The following is a 20,567-nucleotide window of genomic DNA, read 5'->3' as shown; positions in this document are numbered from 1 at the left end:
AGTCATGTGTCAGGTCACATGACTCAATGACGTCATGGCAGGTCCTTCACAACAGCGTGAGCAGTGCAAGAGACCCCATGGAGCGGACAAAACACCGGGAGGACATCGGAAGGTACAGTACAGACCAAAAGTTTGGACACACCTTCTCATTTAAAGATTTTTCTGTATTTTCATGACTATGAAAATTGTACATTCACACTGAAGGCATCAAAACTATGAATTAACACATGTGGAATTATATACTTAACAAAAAAGTGTGAAACAACTGAAAATATGTCTTATATTCTAGGTTCTTCAAAGTAGCCACCTTTTGCTTTGATGACTGCTTTGCACACTCTTGGCATTCTCTTGATGAACTTCAAGAGGTAGTCACCGGAAATGGTCTTCCAACAATCTTGAAGCAGTTCCTAGAGATGCTTGGCACTTGTTGGCCCTTTTGCCTTCACTCTTCGGTCCAGCTCACCCCAAACCATCTCGATTGGGTTCAGGTCTGGTGACTGTGGAGGCCAGGTCATGTGGCGTAGCACCCCATCACTCTCCTTCTTGGTCAAATAGCCCTTACACAGCCTCGAGGTGTGTTTGGGGTCATTGTCCTGTTGAAAACTAAATGATGGTCCAACTAAACGCAAACCGGATGGAATAGCATGCTGATGCAAGATGCTGTGGTAGCCATGCTGGTTCAGTATGCCTTCAATTTTGAATAAATCCCCAACAGTGTCACCAGCAAAGCACCCCCATACCATCACACCTCCTCCTCCATGCTTCACGGTGGGAACCAGGCATGTAGAGTCCATCCGTTCACCTTTTCTGTGTCGCACAAAGACACGGTGGTTGGAACCAAAGATCTCAAATTTGGACTCATCAGACCAAAGCACAGATTTCCACTGGTATAATGTCCATTCCTTGTGTTCTTTAGCCCAAACAAGTCTCTTCTGCTTGTTGCCTGTCCTTAGCAGTGGTTTCCTAGCAGCTATTTTACCATGCAGGCCTGCTGCACAAAGTCTCCTCTTAACAGTTGTTGTAGAGATGTGTCTGCTGCTAGAACTCTGTGTGGCATTGACCTGGTCTCTAATCTGAGCTGCTGTTAACCTGTGATTTCTGAGGCTGGTGACTCTGATAAACTTATCCTCAGAAGCAGAGGTGACTCTTGGTCTTCCTTTCCTGGGGCGGTCTTCATGTGAGCCAGTTTCTTTGTAGCGCTTGATGGTTTTTGCAACTGCACTTGGGGACACTTTCAAAGTTTTCCCAATTTTTCGCACTGACTGACCTTCATTTCTTAAAGTAATGATGGCCACTCATTTTTCTTTACTTAGCTGCTTTTTTCTTGCCATAATACAAATTCTAAACAGTCTATTCAGTAGGACTATCAGCTGTGTATCCACAGTCATCCAGTCATCAAAGCAAAAGGTGGCTACTTTGAAGAACCTAGAATATAAGACATATTTTCAGTTGTTTCACACTTTTTTGTTAAGTATATAATTCCACATGTGTTAATTCATAGTTTTGATGCCTTCAGTGTGAATGTACAATTTTCATAGTCATGAAAATACAGAAAAATCTTTAAATGAGGTGTGTCCAAACTTTTGGTCTGTACTGTAAGTATAATCTTTATTTTTTATTTTAAATTCTTTTTTTTACAGTTTCTATGGTACCCAGGTCTGGAGGAGAGTCTTCTCTCCTCCAGACCTGGGTACCATCCACACATTGAACCGTGTGATATCCACTTGTGCATGTGTAGTGATGAGGATGTCACGCAGTCCAATGCAAGTCAATGGCGGCGATTACACTGCATGTCCGCAAAATTAATGGACATGCTGCGGATTTTTGAGCACAGCATAAATGCTGCGGAAAAATCTGCAGCATGGGCATTGACATTGCGGCTTGTCATTGGGGACCATGGGGGACGGATTACCAAGCGCTTCCCAAGCGTTTACGCTGCGTAAATTCCGCAGCATAAATGCTTGGAAAATGCTTAGTGGGCACGCAGCCTTAGGGTGTGTTCACACAGGACGTTTTTGGTGGTTTTTTTGTTCTGCAGCAAAACCTGCTCTCTTGGCAGGAAAGAAGCAGTGTCAAAAACGCAGGTTTTGGTGCGGTTTTTGTGGCGGTTTTTGTTGCATTTTTCAGGATTCCAAAGTTCAACTTTGCTTATACCACAGAAGCATGAACACAGGTCACCAATGCAAGACATATGTTCATGAGAAAATTCACAGTACAAATGTTACAAAGGGTGGTTATTAATGGAAAACACTCAGACTGGGTCTCAGTTAACAGTGGGGTACCACAGGGGTCAGTATTGGGCCCCCTTCTTTATAACATATTTATTAATGACCTTGTAGGGGGCATACAGAGTAATATTTCAATATTTGCAGATGCCACTAAACTCTGTAGAGTAATCAATACAGAGGAGGACAATTTTATATTACAGGAGGATCTATGTAAACTAGAAGCTTGGGCTGATAAATGGCAAATGAGCTTTAATGGGGATAAATGTAAGGTAATGCACTTGGGCAGAGGAAATACAATGTATAATTATATGCTTAATTGTAAAACACTGGGCAAAACTGTAACTGAAAAAGACCTGGGTGTATTGGTGGACGACAAGCTCACGTTTAGTGGCCAGTGTCAGGCAGCTGCTGCAAAGGCAAATAAAATAATGGGATGCATTAAAAGAAGCATAGATGCTCATGAGGAGAACATAATTTTACCTCTATACAAGTCACTAGTGTGACCACACTTAGAATACTGTGTACAGTTCTGGTCTCCGGTGTATACGAAAGACACAGCTGAACTAGAGCGGGTGCAGAGAAGAGCGACCAAGGTTATTAGAGGACTGGGGGGTCTGCAATACCAAGACAGGTTATTACACTTGGGGTTATTTACTGTGGAAAAAAGAAGGCTTGGGGGTGATCTTATTACTATGTACAAGTATATGAGGGAACAGTACAAAGACCTTTCTACTGATCTTTTTACTCTGAGGCCTGAGACGGGGACAAGGGGGCATCTTCTACGTCTGGAGGAAAGAAGGTTTAATCATAATCACAGACGGGGATTCTTTACTGTAAGAGCAGTGAGACTATGGAACTCTCTGCCGCATGATGTTGTAATGAGTGATTCACTGTTAAAATTTAAGAAGGGCATGGATGCCTTTCTTGAAAAGTATAATATTACAGGTTATAAATACTAGATTCCTTGATAGGGCATTGATCCAGGGAACTAGTCTGATTGTCGTATGGAGTCGGGAAGGAATTTTTTTCCCCAATGTGGAGCTTAGTGTTTGCCACATGTTTTTTTTTGCCTTCCTCTGGATCAACAAGTTAGGCTATGGGTTGAACTAGATGGACTTAGTCTTCCTTCAACCTTAAAACTATGTTACTATGTGTTACTATGTTAGCGGTGGAGGTGAATTGTTCAGGAATAGATTACCTAAGACATTGGCAGAGCATTGAGTTTGTAGGACACTATTAACATTTTACACTTTGGTCTGCCATTCAGTTGCTCAGGCATTGTTCAATTTCACACCTTGGTCGGCCACAGGTGTTGTTCAGTCTTACACTTTGGTCGGCCATTGTTTACTTTTTAATTTAATTAAACTGTACTAATCCAAACTGCCATCTCAGGTGACCCAAGACAAGATGATAAACTTGGGAAAATCACAAAAATAATGGGTTTCACATACTGCTGTACTTGCTTTTTTTCACTAAAAATGCAACAAAACATTCACACTAGGTGTTTTTGCACCACCCTTTGCTTTCAATGGGCGAAAAACGCTGAAAGAAGTGACATGCTCTATTGTGCAAAAAAAAACATGCAAAGCACAAAATACTGATGACCAAAAAACCAAGATGTGTGCATGAGATTTCTGAAATCTCATAGACTTTGCTGGTACTGTAAAACGCAGCTGAAAATTTGGGTACAGGGTACATGGTCCCCAGTCGTCTAGTCCACATAATTTTTTTTTTTCGTTTCAGAAGTTAATTTCTATCTCCACCTCTTAAGTGTGGTACTCTGTCTATAATGTGAAATATGACTTGGCTGACACCATGTTTATGCTCACAGAGATGCTTAGGGATAGGGAAGCTCAATTCTCTTTGTTGTAATATTGGACTTGTGTTGGCCAATACGCTGGCTCACTGGCTGTGTGGTCTCTCCAACGTATTGGAGTCCACAAGGACTGGTGATTATCTAAGCTGAGAATAGCGCCCTCTATGCCGAGGAGTGATAAAACTCTCCCTATACGTGCATGTTGGCAGAGACCTGTCACTCCATGGTAGCAGATGGGGAGAAGACGCCAGGGACCCGCCTGTCCAATTAGTCTCCAGTGCGGCTCGGTGCCCGGGCGGCTATTAAACTCTTTTTTTTAAACCCCACAAAACAATGGCAGAATTTATTTTTTTTCCCCCACCATTATATTGCATGTGGATTCTTTTTTTTCTCGTTTCTCAGTACTTTATATGCTCAAGTGAATGATGTCATTCAAAACTACAACTCATCCTGCAAAAGAACAAGTCCTCACACGCCTATGCCGACAAAAAAAAAACAAAAAAAACCAGCTCTTGGAAACGGAGAAAAATTGGTGTCCTTTTTAGAGGGTTAATTTTGATTTTTACCATTTTGTGTTCTGCTCACTTTCTAGTGTTAACATACAATAGAAGTATAGCTGGTTACACCTTGACCTCCTCTATCTCACAGCTGAGAGTTTGCTACTGTTTTATCCAGGCCGGACAATGCTCTGAGCTAAAGGTGGCTGCAAAACTCCCTTTCCTATTCTGAGGGTTTGCTCTAATGTTTCAGTGATGTCGGCGCGCGTCAGTGACGTCGACTCCTGTCTTCATACAGGATGTTTGCTTGGAATAGATGAAATCGAATCTTCAGTTGTGAGATAAATGTGTATCGGTTTCGGCACGTAAACAAGAATATGGGAAGGGTTCTTAAAAATGACAAATAATATTTATTTGTTTTGAATTGTAGCTTAACCCTTTAAGGACTGGGCGATTTTTTTTTTTTATTATTATTTTTTTAATTTTTTTAATTTGTTTATTTCTCTTGTTCTATCCTTGTCTAGTTCCAATATATTTTTTCTGTTTTCGTTAGCCATGTAACGTTTTTTTTTTTTTGCGGGACAAGTTACAGTTTTGGCACCATTTTAATATATAAAGTACTGAAAAACGGAAAACATTTCCATTTTAGGATGAAATGGTGAAAAAAAATAATGCAAGTCCACCATTGTTTTTTAGGTTTGTTTTTTTACGACGTGTTTTTTTTTTTTATATAGTAAATTATAGTCAGCTATGGCAATATCAATCTTGCATGGATTTTTTTTTAATTATTTTTGTGGTGTAAAAAATTCAGAAGCTTGTTAAAAAAATAAATAAATAAAGAGAAATTTTTGACACCGTTTTTCAAGACCTGAAACCTTTTCCTGTTAATAGAGCTGTGTGCTGGCTTATTTTCTGCGTGGCGTGCTCACATTTTCATGGATACCTTCTTTGGGTTGTGGTAGCTTTTTATTAGATTTTTTGAGCAGTGTGGTAACCCCAAGAGAAAAAGTTTTTTTCTTTTCTTTCCGTAGTGTTTAAAACATTTGTTAATTTTATATTTTGACAAATACGGGCATGGTGATACCAGATATTTTCAATAGGAGACAAGGGGTGTGTTTTGAATTTTTTTTTTTTTTTTTACAGAGTGGAGAGTGACATGCCAGTATGAGGTGACTTAAAGACCTTGCATGCTCCTCTGGGAGAAACATGCAAGGCATTTAAGTCTCCTCCTACTGGTGTGCCAGACCTGGTATGTCACTCTCCACAAGGAGAAACGTTACCCCTTAGATCCCGGTCTTAGCCTTTCACCCAGCCAAATCAGATCTCATACTTTGCACTGATGAGGGGCAATACCCCGAAACACCGTGTCTGCAAACTGAGATTCTGATTTGGCTTTTATTCTAAGTCCTATTTCAAGGCTCGTTAAAGGGTCGATAATGACTTGTAGAATAGCTACTTCCAATAGGTGGCGCTATAGAGTTCAAGTCCTCTCTGAAGAGACAATATGCATATTTTTTTTACAGTCATTTCTTAGTTCCCTGAGAGGACTTGAACCTGTGATTGCTTGTTCTGTACACTGCAATACCACAGTGCATATTGACATTGATAGGATCGATGTAGGTGGAGCAAGCTGCAGAGTTCGGTGACTGTCTGCAGTGGTCACACGCTCTGTCTACATAATGTCACAGCCAGAACACAGATGGGAGCAGTGGCGAGCAGGCGGGCGAGTGCTAGCTGTAATTTTTTTTAAGCTTATATCCTGATTGTTGCTTTAATGGGAGAGTCCCTGGAGCTTATAGCGACTCTCCACCCTGGACTAAAACTTTTCTTATACATGGTCACCGTACCGGGTGTCAGTCATTGTCCTTCTGCTCAGATCACATTTCCTTTCCTCCTCCTTCCATGATGGCGCCCATGTGTAAGTCTCACCCATGTCTCCCCTGTCAATGGAGAGCACCAGGTAGTGTGACTATACAAGAGAAATATATGGTCACTCTTCAGTCCCATGGTGGAGGGTCCCTTTAATCATTCTTTAATGCAAAGTTCTCCATCTGTCCAATACCTTCAGTGTCAATTCCTCAGCATTAGTAAACCCTCCGTGTGCCGTCATTGAATGTCAGCCTTTCTTATTCACTCTCCGGAGCTGATATTCCGTCCTGGCCTCGCTGTGACCATTATACATCTAGGGCGGATTAACAAGCCTTGCCGTTCAATGCAAAGACCTTGAATATGGTGAAAAATTGCAACAAGACGGCGGAACTATTGTTTATCTGCTATATCTACTAAAATTGCAATGCACTTAATATACAATAATCGTTACTGCTATAGTCTCTTTCATGGGTTAAAATGTTTGTGCCCCCTTTTTTTTCCGCAGCGAGTGACATGCTGATCGGTGACGCCTTGGTAATCCTGGGTGCCTGCTTGTACGCCGTCTCCAATGTTACTGAAGAATATATAGTGAAGAACCTCACCCGGGAGGAGTTCCTGGGGATGCTGGGCCTGTTCGGCACTTTTATCAGTGGCATACAAATGTAAGTGCCTGTGTTTTGTGTGTGCAATGTGACATTTAAAGGGGTATTGTACGTAATTATACGGTGGTATCGCAGTATTCTCTGTATAGACGTCATTGGCACCTCTCATCTGTACTAGTACGCATGAGACTTCTGCACACAGGAGCCGCCAAAAAATGCTAAAATACTCAGCAATCCTCTGTGAGCCGATCACTGCTAATACTGACCTAATAACCAACAAACATTAGATCACTTATCTTTAATCTGTTAACAGAGGATTGCCGAAATTACACAGCTACCGCAAGAAACCGTAAAAAAAAAAAAAGACATTAAATGGCTAAAGGTCAATTTAAAAAAAACTGTTAAAGAGAAAAAACCTTAACCCCGTCCCCTGATTCACTCACACTCTCAAACATTTTTGTGTGACAGATAAATGGTACAATGCGTACCTATCACTGGATCCATGTTAGATCAAATCTACAAGATGTGCATTACTTGTCATTATTTTTTTGTATTTCGCTTTTCCCGATTTTTGTTTTTACTCCTATAATAATAAACATTTTGGTACGCGGGTGCTTCGTGCCTATTTTAAAAGTATATATTTTTTTTTAAATCAATAGCACACCTAAAAATAAGTGACTTTGAAACCAAGTTCTCTGGTAAGATATAATAGATTCTCCTACTGGGCTAGTCGATCATTTGTAATTCAGGGGTAAAATGTGTATTCAATGGAGACTGACTTTCCCATTACTGAGATAGGCGATGACAGTTGGTGCTCATACAGTTCTATGGAGGAGGCAGACACATAAATTCTGCTGCAAGTTCTCCTGCAATGGCTGTTATATTTGAAAGGAATTGTCGATAAAGGCTCCACGTTTTTTAGGGGAATAATAAAATAAATGGTCTGAGGCTTTACCATACAGCATTGCCTGAGTTGTCTGATATTGCAGCTCAGCCTAGTGAAGTCAGTTGAGATGAGCTGCTATACCAGACACCACCATGAACAAAAGTGGCACTGTTTCTAATGGTAGGGGAAAAATACCCTTTGTTATATTCTGTGAAAACACTTTACTAAAACAAACTTTTAAGATTCTTGTATTCCCCATGAAATAACCATTTAAGGGATTTTTTTTCTTGTAGCACAGCATTATTCTGTCCCTCTGTTATTCCTCCTAGAAATGTACAAATCAATTTATTACGGAGTTCTACCATTCACCTTGTTAAAAGGAATCTGTCAGTGGGTATAAGGACAGAGACCCTGATTACAGTGATGTGTCACTTACTGGGCTGTGTGTTGCTGTTTCAATAAAATGAGTGTTTTATCAGCAGGAGATTATCACAGCAGGACTAGGTGTCTAGTGCCTCCTGGTCAACTGCATTTTGTAACCCTGCCCCCACCACTGATTAGTAGCTGATTGGCTGCTTTCTGTGTACAATGTACATTGACAATCAGTGGTGTGGGCGTGGTTATACTGGGCTCAGCATTCCAAGCGCTGCTAGATCTGCAGCAGAGAAAACTGGGATTATATCACAACTGCTGCACCCAGTAAACTAAGTGATACATCGCTGGAATCAGGTTCTCAGCCCCCATCTCATGCTGCTCTCAGATTACCTGCTGACAGATTCTTTTTAAAGGGTTGTGTTCTTACACAGTCTAAGGGAGGGTACTTTTAAACAGGCCGGATACACAGCAGAGATTCCAAATGTATAATCTGTCATATATAACAGTATCAGCATTTTGGATACGTTTTCATGAAGTCCCATCCTCAAACTGTGAACCAACTATGTAAATTGACCGCTGCTGCTGGTTTGACATCTGCTGCAGCCCATCAATTTATGCTGTATTTTCACAGCAATATCTGCAGTCTAAAAGAAAGATTTGGTCCTGCACTCTCGAATAGGATTAGAGAGCGCAAACAAATATCCAATTAATTGCCCTGTACCGCATCCACAGAGCTGCTCCGAAAGTCCTCCTGAATTCTTCTTGCTGCCAATCTTGCAGTTTAGTCTGTCTGTGTCTCCCGATGCCTGTACTGTTCTGCTGCATTACTTGGTCCTGCTGTTTTTGCAGTGTCAGTGGCATTAAAAAAGCAACTGAACGCGTGGCAGCCAAGCCGGACACGTGAGTAGAGATGGATCGATTCGCTGGACTTCCGATCTGTAGACCAGGTCAGTAGTCTCTGGCCGCTGCACGGGAGCTCTGCGAATCTCTTACCTTCCACGATCTTTGGCGCGGCTTTTTATTAGTTGGACTGGTGCTACATAATCAGAACGCCACGCTGCAATGATGACGTTACAGCAGCCCGGACTAATCAAAAGCCGCCCCAGGAATCATAGAAGGTAAGAGTTTCGCAGAGCTCCCGTGCAGCGGAGAGAGATTACTGACCTGGTCGATGGACTGGAGTCCCGCGAATCAATTCGTCCATCTCTACTCACATGTCCGGCTTTACTACTTCACGTTCAGTTGCTTTTTTAATTTTACGGACACTGAAGAAACTGCTGGACCAAGTAATGCAACAGAACAGTACTGGCATCTGGAGACCATCACCAGGTGTTTGCAGATGAGAAAATCCTCCTTCTTCAGCAGCAAATATGTCCCATTTGGAATTCCCTGAACACTGACAGCACTGATCGGATAGTAAAGACGGGGAAGGTCCACCCTACCAACTGCTTGTATCCAGCTGTCAATGTATTCCTAAATTTCTAGGAGTAATGACAGAGGAATGATGCGCCCCCTGGGCCGTGGGGTACTCGGTAGCCGGGCCGGTCGTTGCTAGGGGATGTCAAAGTGGCTGTGACCCGCTCCATGACCCAGGGCAGTCAATAAAAAAGGGGAATGGTTTAATAAAGGGGATTTAAAGTTCTTTTGATGTTCGTGATGCCACCTGTGGTATGCGGCTATATAGTGCCGTCGCTGCGGAGCAGGTCCTCTGGAGCTGTTGTTAATGCAGCAGAGTTGGTTCAACTCTCCACAGGTAGAGCTTAGCTCCAGGGCGGTGCTGTGATGGTTAATGATGAGGTAGTTGTTGTTGTGCAGTGTAGGGCAGGGCTGGTGATGGTGCAGCAATAATTCACAGAGACAGTGGGGTGCAGTCTTCAGGGTTTACTCACGGCTATCACGTTGCTCCTGGTTACAACGGCCAATTATCACCACTCACGTCATTCTGCGTTCACCGAGGCAGGGGCTCAGCAATCCCTCAGGTATGTCAGAAGTATTTAATGGGACCCCGTTCTGTGTGCCTTTCTCAGTCATCTTCCTGCGCTGGCTCTCACCCTCCTGCCCTGCGCCTCGCAACCAGTGTCCGCAAGCCGGTAACCTCAGATCTTGGCGGGCAACCTGCAGTTCCCTGGATCTTGTGCGGCTACCTTTTTGGCGATTAATTGCGGCTGTGGAAAACTACACCTTGAAAATGTAGAAGCCTCCGGTTTCTAGCTGAATGTTGTAATTCCCACTAGTTAGGGGCCGGTCCCCTTTGTGGCCTAATCCCTCCACGTCCTGGTAGATTCGGGCGTACGGGTGGCCTCCTGCTCTTCCCGTACCCCTGGGATCCCCTCTTTCTTTCTTGAGCCTTCATCCCTGCTCCTCTCTTCTTCAGCCTTTCCTCCTGGGCCTCTCTCACTCAGGCCCGCTCCACCTGCAGAGCTCCTGCTCCTCTCACTGTCCACACTCTGTTCTCTCCACTGTTCTGACCACACCCAAGATGGCTCCCCTTTTTATACTACTCCTGAAGTACTCCCCTGTACTTCTTCCTCCACCCACACCCACTATATGGTTCCACCCTCCAGCTAGGGACCAGGGACTGTGCTCTCCCTTAGGAGCAACCTCGCCCTTCCCTCCTGAAGTGGAGTGCAATGTATGCAAGTGGTTGGGTCCCGGGCTGTACTCCATCCTTACCTGAGAGTGAGATACCACACCTCTGGGTATGATGCAGTTTCTCTGTGGCAACTGAACCCGCAGGGGCGCCACAGGAACATTGCAGCACAGTAACAGCAATTTTTTATTTCAAGAGAAACACAATTATTTGTCTAGAATAGACAATCCAGAAGTCGTCTCCAATTGCTGATTGCCTGGCCTACTACTATAAACTTGCATTATGATTTTATTTTTTTTTTACTTTTGTCTCCAGTGTGTGCTTCCTGTAATTGGCTGATTTTTTTTTTTTTCTTTTTTTTTTTATTCCTTTCTTTATAACAGGATGAGTGTTGAATATAGTGCAATTGGCAACATTAAGTGGGACTGGAAAGTAGGTAAGTACTAGACTCCATGCCATATATCCAACCTCCATGTTTCCGTGTTATGGTACAGACGTCTTATCGTATAGAAAGCGTAGCGTAGTATGCAATTATATTCTGGACAACTCCTTTTCTAAGTACATACCTGCACATAGCTGATTGCTGCAGTTCTGGCAGCTGAAACGCCAAGCATTCAATAGTTAAACGGTTTGTCCTACATTTTTATGGATTACCTATCCATAGGAAAAGGTGATGATTTGCTGATCGTGGGAGTCCGACTATTGGGACTCTCTCACCAATCCAGGGAATGGGGCTTTTCAGAGCCTTGTCTGGATGCAGCATGAGCACCATTGCTCCATTCATTGTCAACGGAACAGTCACTCAGAAAATATCCAATGTTATCAAGGAAAAGGGATTGCCTATATTGGATAAGTGATGCCCATGGTGTCTGGTTGCTGCTCATCACCCTCTCCTTATTGCAGTCTACATTGATCTGCTCAAAGAGTTATTGCACTTCTCAGCATTGAAATTGCAACACCAAGAAGGAAAAGTCATGGAGTTATGGAAATCACAGGATGGATAGACATGATAATGATCTGCAAATGATGAAAAAATGGAAAGAAACAATAAAAAACCTCTTGATTTATTTATGTCAAGCAGGAGTGCTACATGCAGAAATACACACACTTACACTCTTTGGCTGTTATCAGTGGTTGTCTGAGGGATGTTTCAGCCACACTGAATGCCCTTGGGCACAAAAATCATCAACATCCGCTGCTGGCAGCTTCTTTTGCAATTGCCAACTAATGGTGTGCTAGATGTGTTTGATTGGAGACCAGTGCGGAGACGCTGCAGGCTATGGTAGCACTATTGGGCCTCGCAGGCTGCTCACAGTAATACGAGCAACATGTAGACTGGCGTCATGTTGAAAAACAGCTCCTGGGACACTTGGGGAAAAATGGCTGTACCACTGTTTCCACAACCAAATCAATGTAAAACCTAGCAGTTAGTGTACCTATAATGAAGACTAGAGGGGTCTGGCTATACTATGCCCACTGCACACCATAATCCTGGGAGTAGAACCAGTGTGACTCTCTCGTGAAGGCCTCTTCATGGCATTGACCACATCATCTCCAGCTATCATTGCGTCTAAGACAAAAGCGAAACTCATCACTGAAGAGGATAGACCTCCATTCTAGCCTCCACTGCTTGCTCGGCACCATGATAACTTTTTGAGAACGATGGCGTGAGGTCAATGGTGCACCTGTGCCTGAACATCTGGCTCTTAACCAAATGTCATGCAAACACCTTCTGGTAGTTGGTGTAGACCAGGGGTCTCAAACTCAGCTGGGCATATGGGCTGCACACAGAAAAACATTTAATTTGGGGGGCCGCATTATTTGCATGACAAAGTGATATTTTTAGTGATACCATTTTATTTTCTATACACCTTTTGAACTGGTCCTCATCTTGCAGACATGGTCTCCCATCCAGGTCCTTCATATTGCAGACATGGTCTCCCATCCAGGTCCCCCACACTGCAGACATGGTCTCCCATCCAGGTCCCCCACACTGCAGACATGGTCTCCCATCCAGGTCCCCCACACTGCAGACATGGTCTCCCATCCAGGTCCCCCACACTGCAGACATGGTCTCCCATCCAGGTCCCTCATATGGCAGACATGGTCTCCCATCCAGGTCCCCCACACTGCAGACATGGTCTCCAATCCAGGTCCCCCACACTGCAGACATGGTCTCCCATCCAGGTCCCCCACACTGCAGACATGGTCTCCCATCCAGGTCCCCCACACTGCAGACATGGTCTCCCATCCAGGTCCCCCCACACTGCAGACATGGTCTCCCATCCAGGTCCCCCACACTGCAGACATGGTCTCCCATCCAGGTCCCCCACACTGCAGACATGGTCTCCCATCCAGGTCCCCCACACTGCAGACATGGTCTCCCATCCAGGTCCCCCACACATGCAGACATGGTCTCCCATCCAGGTCCCCCACACTGCAGACATGGTCTCCCATCCAGGTCCCCCACACTGCAGACATGGTCTCCCATCCAGGTCCCCCACACTGCAGACATGGTCTCCCATCCAGGTCCCCCACACTGCAGACATGGTCTCCCATCCAGGTCCCCCACACTGCAGACATGGTCTCCCATCCAGGTCCCCCACACTGCAGACATAGTCTCCCATCCAGGTCCCCCACACTGCAGACATGGTCTCCCATCCAGGTCCCCCACACCGCAGACATGGTCTCCCATCCAGGTCCCCCACACTGCAGACATGGTCTCCCATCCAGGTCCCCCACACTGCAGACATGGTCTCCCATCCAGGTCCCCCACACTGCAGACATGGTCTCCCATCCAGGTCCCCCACACTGCAGACATGGTCTCCCATCCAGGTCCCCCACACTGCAGACATGGTCTCCCATCCAGGTCCCCCACACTGCAGACATGGTCTCCCATCCAGGTCCCCCACACTGCAGACATGGTCTCCCATCCAGGTCCCCCACACTGCAGACATGGTCTCCCATCCAGGTCCCCCACACTGCAGACATGGTCCCCCATCCAGGTCCCCCACATTGCAGACATGGTCCCCCATCCAGGTCCCCCACATTGCAGACATGGTCCCCCATCCAGGTCTGCCATATTGCAGACATGGTCCCCCATCCCCGTCCCCCCACACTGCGCACAGGGTCCGTCCCCCCCCACACTGCGCAGAGGGTCCCCCCCCCCACACTGCGCACAGGGTCCGTCCCCCCCCCCACACTGCGCACAGGGTCCGCCCCCCCCCACACTGCGCACAGGGTCCGCCCCCCCCCACACTGCGCACAGGGTCCGCCCCCCCCACACTGCGCACAGGGTCCGCCCCCCCCCACACTGCGCACAGGGTCCGCCCCCCCCCACACTGCGCACAGGGTCCGTCCCCCCCCCACACTGCGCACAGGGTCCGTCCGTCCCCACACTGCGCACAGGGTCCGTCCGTCCCCACACACACTGCGCACAGGGTCCGTCCGTCCCCACACTGCGCACAGGGTCCGTCCGTCCCCACACACACTGCGCACAGGGTCCGTCCCCCCCACACTGCGCACAGGGTCCGTCCCCCCCACACTGCGCACAGGGTCCGTCCCCCCCACACTGCGCACAGGGTCCGTCCCCCCCACACTGCGCACAGGGTCCGTCCCCCCCACACTGCGCACATGGTCCGTCCCCCCCACACTGCGCACAGGGTCGTCCCCCCCACACTGCGCACAGGGTCCCCCCCCACACACACACACTGCTCACAGGGTCTATCCCCCCCCACACTGCGCACAGGGTCTATCCTCCCCACACTGCGCACAGGGTCCGTCCGTCCCCCCCCCACACACACACTGTGCACAGGGTCCGTCCCCCCCACACACACACTGTGCACAGGGTCCGTCCCCCCCCACACACACACTGTGCACAGGGTCCGTCCCCCCCACACACACACTGTGCACAGGGTCCGTCCCCCCCACACACACACTGCGCACAGGGTCCGTCCCCCCCCCCCCCACACACTGCGCACAGGGTCCTTCCCCCCCACACTGTGCACAGGGTCGATCCCCCCCATACTGCGCACAGGGTCCGCCCCCCCCCACACTGCGCACAGGGTCCGTCCCCCCCACACTGTGCACAGGGTCGTCCCCCCCACACTGCGCACAGGGTCCGCCCCCCCCCCCCCACACTGCGCACAGGGTCCGCCCCCCCCACACTGCGCACAGGGTCCGCCCCCCCCCCACACTGCGCACAGGGTCTGCCCCCCCCCACACTGCGCACAGGGTCCGTCCCCCCCCACACTGCGCACAGGGTCCGCCCCCCCCCCACACACTGCGCACAGGGTCTGCCCCCCCCCACACTGCGCACAGGGTCCGTCCCCCCCCACACTGTGCACAGGGTCCGCCCCCCCCCACACTGCGCACAGGGTCTATCCCCCCCACACTGTGCACAGGGTCCGTCCCCCCCATACTGCGCACAGTGCCCCCCCTATACTGAGCACAGGTCCCCTGTGCTGTATTTCACATGACAGAGAAAAAAAATAAAAAAGATTCTTCTCACCTGTCCTCCGTTCCCTCGGCGTCCTTTCTGCACCTGTGGCCCGCAGGCACAGACCCCGTAACGATCACTGCTCTCTCCAGCAGCCGCCGACATCAGTGCTGTAATGCAGTGTATTGCCGCGCAGAGACCGGCTCTCTGCGCGGCAATACACTGCATTACAGCGCTGATGGCGGCTGTTGGAGAGAGCTGTGATCGTTACGGGGTCTGTGCCTGCGGGCCACAAGAAGCAGCAGGAGGGGCCGCATGCGGCCAACGGCCCGCGTGTTTGAGACCACTGGTGTTGACCCTGATGCTTTAGGCTTAGTATGTGACATTCAATTTCACTTGCAGTATAGAATGGATCAGTTGTGGAACCAGTGTTAGAAGCTTTTCTCCAAAGTGTCCTAGGAGCCGTTTTTAACACTATAACACCAGTCTGCATGTTACTCGTGCTATTGTGAGCAGCCTGCAAGGCCTAAACATGCTACCATACAGCCATTGAAAGGCTTTTAGGATGTTTCTAGGTTAATAGGACTTTTTTCACATAATATAGCACTATTTTATACAGGGTGTGAACAGAAGCGCTTATACAGTGGAATGTAAAAGTTTGGGCACCACCGGTTAAAATTACTGTTATTGTGAACAGTGAAGCAAGTTGAAGTTGAAGATGAAATGATGATGAGATGATAAATGGATACTGTCGCGCTAAAGAGCTAGTGGATGGACATGAAACAAAAAAAAGGAGTGCTATGATATATAAATCAATAAGAGTTGCTTAGATAATCCCTTCAAAAATCATGATAATTATTATTTATTATACCGCCATTTATTCCATGGCGCATAACATGTGTAACATGTGAAAAAAGGGGGTATACATAGCAAAAACAATTACAATAATCTTAAACAATACAAGTCGACGACTGGTACAGGAGGAGCGAGCACCCGGCCCCCGAGGGCTCAGTCTAGAATTCAAATTTGCACATAGGTATTTATGATCAATACCTCTCTATACATAGAAGCAATGTGTGTTTCTGCTAACAACGCAAATCTGGTGTTTGAGACATAGATCTTATATACAGAATATAAGTAATTCACCAATTTCTTTTATATTAAAGAGTTTCAGTTTATAATGCTACAAATAGTAACCACCACAGACCTAGCATTTCAGCTGACAATCATGCATGTGAAACATAAAGAGGAGTAACAAAAAGAAGGTAAAAAAACAACAATGAAGCAAACATCAGCTCACCCGGTTGAGAAATTCCTGGAATAAGGGTTTGGTTCACAGAGACTTCAGGCTGGATTCCTGAGCAAATGAACCATAGAAAAAAAAGTGGAAAATCCAGCAACCGCAAAAATCATTAAAACATCACATTTATTTGAAGATTAAAACATGAAAAAGGAAAAGTTTAATCATGATTAAGAGCTATTGGAGCTCGAAAGCGTCGACCGTTGTACTACCATGTTTTTTAAACTTTTCTTTTTCATATTTTATTCTACAAATAAATGTGATGTTTTAATGATGTTTGCGGTTGCTGGATTTTCCACTTTTTTTTCCATAACAAAAAGAAGACCTACAGTTTGCTGATATAGCTTCTTGTTATAGTTCACTGGAGGATGAGGGTTACCCAGTTTTTATCTCCTCACCTTTCTCCATGGGTTTACCACACAGGACCCGGTTTCTGTCAGCTGCTTTCAGCGGTACTTATCCCCTTGGGAGCTAGTGTCTTTACTTATTTTTACTGAAGATGAAATGATCTCTAAAAGGCCTAAAGTTAGATGACACATTTTCTTTGTATTTTAGGTAAAAAAAAAAATATATATATATATATTTATAATTACCATATAATTGTCTTATCCCGTCTGTTTGTCTGTCTGTCTGTCTGTCCTGGAAATCCCGCGTCGCTCATTGGTCCGGCAGTGGCCAATCAGCGCCACGGGATTTCTGAAAAAAGATGGCAGCCGTTAGCGGCTCATCTGGCGGACGGAGGTCAGCGGTGATGCAGCGGGGAGATGAGCGGCGCTAGCAGCACAACTACCCCGACCGGCGCCGCTGACCTCCATGCGGCTAACGTCGGAAGATCAGCGGCTTGGCCCGCTGATCTCCCGACAGCAAGTGTGAACGGAGGACCGGGGAGCGGCGCCGCCGGTCGGGATGCTTCTGCTACGAGCAGCCGCTCATCTCCCGGCTTCTCGCAGCAGAAGGAGCCGCACAGGCAGCGCCGCTCCCCGGTCCTCGCTAATACAGAGCCGCACAAGCAGCGCCGCTCCCGGGCCCACACTAATACGACGCTGATTGGTCGCGGCCGGCCACCGCGACCAATCAGCGAGATGGGCGGCAAATTTAAACGCCGCTGTGCTGATTGGTCGCGGCCTGCTACAGCGACCAATCAGCGAGATGGGCGGCAAATTTAAACGCCGCTCTGCTGATTGGTCGCGGTGGCCGGCCGCTACCAATCAGCGATATAGGCTGCAAATTTAAACGCCGCTCTGCTGATTGGTCGCGGTCGGCCACCGCGACCAATCAGCGAGATTGGCGCTAAATTTAAACACCGCTCTGCTGATTGGTCGCAGCCGCCAGCCGACCGCGACCAATCAGCGAGATTGGCGCCAAACGTAAACAACGCTGTGCTGATTGGTCGCGGCCGCCGGCGACCGCTACCAATCAGCGATTTTGGCGCCAAATTTAAACACCGCTCTGCTGATTGGTCCCGGCCGCCGGCCGGCCGAGACCAATCAGCGAGATTGCCGCCAAATTTAAACAACGCTCTGCTGATTGGTCGATTTTATCGCCAAATTTAAACAAGCTCTCCGGTCCTCACTAACATAGTTCGCTGATTGGTCGTGGCCGCCACCCGTGACCAATCACCGATATTGCCGCCAAATTTAAACACCGTTTTGCTGATTGGTTGCGGCCGGCAACCGCGACTAATCAGCGATTTTGGCGCCAAATTTAAGCAACGTTCTGCTGATTGCGCCCGGTCGGCCGCATAGATTTTACAATTTAAAAATTACAAAAAGGAAAATGGGCCGATGCAAAAGTGTGGGCACCCTTGGAGAGTTGTATGCTCAGATGCCTTTGACCAAGGTTTCAGGTCTCGTTAGGAAAAGCCAGGTGATGCAAATTTCCCAGCTTTATAAAAACCCAGCCTCCTGGGTTTTTGCATGATGCCAGCTCATGCAAATTAATATTATCATGCCCACAGGGATGTGATAACGTGGAAAGAGGGCTGACAAGTTTGGGTCAACTAACGCCCCATCAACTAGCTAAAGCCCTAATTAGTATAGTAAATGGGGACATGATCAAACAGGATTTTTTGGTTACTCACCTTAAAATCAGTTTCTCGGAGCCTTCATTGGGTGACACAGGAAACCATGGGTGTATGCTCCTGCCACTAGGAGGCTCACACTATGTACAAAAAAATTAGCTCATCCCCAGCAGTGTACACCTCACCGACTGGCACTAAGTTAATCAGTTAGTGACAAAGCAGTAGGAGAAGCAACGTGTAAAGAATAACATAGAAGGAAATACACAAAAACCAAACCTTAATAATAGAAAACGTCAATACTGCTGTCAAGCTTTGGTGGGTGCTGTGGCCCCCAATGAAGGCTCTGAGAAACAGATTTTACAGTGAGTAACCAAAAAATCCTGTTTTCTTTATCGCTTCATTGGGGGACACAGGAAACCATGGGATGTCGCAAAGCAGTCCCTTGGGAGGGAAACAGCACAAAATCCATTCAGGTCAGAGAACTAGCCACTACCGCATGTAAGATTCTCCTATCTAGGCTGGCATCTGCCGAAGCGTAGGTATGGACCCTGTAAAACTTGGCAAATGTGTGAGTAGAAGACCATGTCGCCGCTTCGCTATTGGGCATCTGCCCTACAGCTTTGCAAACGGCCCAGGAGGACCCCATTTCTTGGGTAGAGTGGGCCTTAATCCCAGGGGAAGGCGCTCTGTACTTTACACGGTATGCCGCCAAGATAGTCGCCTGGCTCCAGCGAGGAATTATAGCCTGGGACATCGGAAGGCCTCTTCGAGGGCCCTCAGGGATCACAAAGAGAGAATCCATACTCCGAAAGGAGGTAGTCCTAGAAAGGTAAATGCAAATTGCCCTGACCAGGTCCAACCTGTTCAGAAATCGCTCCAGGGGGTGACCTTGAGATGGACAGAAAGAGGGGAGGATGATGTCCTCATTGAGATGAAAGGCGGAGACTACCTGGGGAAGAAAGGAAGGTACAGGTCACAAAACTGCCTTATCCTGGTGCAGAATAAGGAAGGGTGAATGACATGAAAGAGCTGCCAGCTCCGAAACCCGCCTGACGGAAATGATGGCCACGAGAAAAAACACCAGATGTCCTTGAGCCGCTTGAAGGGGGGGGGGGACTCCTGAGAGCCTCCAGAACCAGGTCGAGGTCCCAAGGATCTACCGAGGGACGATAGGGATGGGCTGCATGGGCCACTCCTTGAAGAAAGATTGACCTGAGAACATGAAGCTAGATTCTTTTGAGAATAGGCAGCGAACTGAGAGCTAGACCTGCATCAAGCCCTGATTGAAGAAATGTGAGAACAGAAGGAAGAGAGAAAACCATAGACGTGGTGTGAATAGTCTCACACCAACGGAAGAAGGCTTTCCAAGTCCGATAGTAGACTCGAGGCTGGCTTCTGTGCCCGAATCATCGTCTGAATCACTCATTCAGAGAACCTGGACACTCTTAGAACCGCGGTCTCAACAGCGATGCCCTCAAAGCGAGCATATGCAAGTAAATTGACGACCTCTGCATACCAGGCCCTCCTAGGCCAATCTGGTGCTATTATAATGACTGGCACCCCTTCAACTTTGATTTTCTTCAACAGCCTGGAAAGCAGGCTGAAAGGCGGGAACAGATAAGGAAGCGCAAACTGTGACCAGGGTATTGCCAGGGAGTCGAATCCCGCCGCGATAGGAACGTGGGACCTGGAGACGAACTGCGGGACTTTTCTGTTCATTCTGGAGGCCATGAGATTCACATCCAAAGTGCCCCATCATAGAGAAAACTGATGGAAGACATCCTGATGCAGAGACCATTTTCCCGCCGTGAGACCCTTGCGACTGAGAAAGTCGGCGGCCCAATTGTCTACGCTGGGGATGTGCACTGCCGAAATTGCTGGAACCATGTTCTCTGCCCAGAACTTCGGTCTTGGCTGAACACTTCGGTCATGGCCAACGGACTCGG

The 20,567-nt window shown here is 47.2% G+C and overlaps 1 protein-coding gene across 2 annotated transcripts in view; it reads left to right on the top strand.

Annotated features, from left to right (window-relative positions):
- Positions 1–20,567, top strand: part of SLC35F2 (solute carrier family 35 member F2) — a 156,458-nt gene that overhangs the window by 122,471 nt on the left and 13,420 nt on the right. For both annotated transcript variants that reach the window (XM_073662201.1, XM_073662200.1), the window contains exons 5-6: positions 6,916–7,072; positions 11,247–11,299. In XM_073662201.1, coding sequence (XP_073518302.1) covers positions 6,916–7,072; positions 11,247–11,299 — 210 coding nt within the window. The remainder of the gene's footprint in view (positions 1–6,915; positions 7,073–11,246; positions 11,300–20,567) is intronic.

Source organism: Phyllobates terribilis, unplaced genomic scaffold (genome assembly GCF_046119375.1).
Source record: "Phyllobates terribilis strain yellow unplaced genomic scaffold, ASM4611937v1 Scaffold_2__4_contigs__length_985480577, whole genome shotgun sequence".
In the NCBI taxonomy this organism is placed as follows: Eukaryota; Metazoa; Chordata; class Amphibia; order Anura; family Dendrobatidae; genus Phyllobates; species Phyllobates terribilis.
The sequence above is the reverse complement of the archived record's forward strand: the minus strand, read 5'-3'. Positions and strand labels throughout refer to the sequence as shown.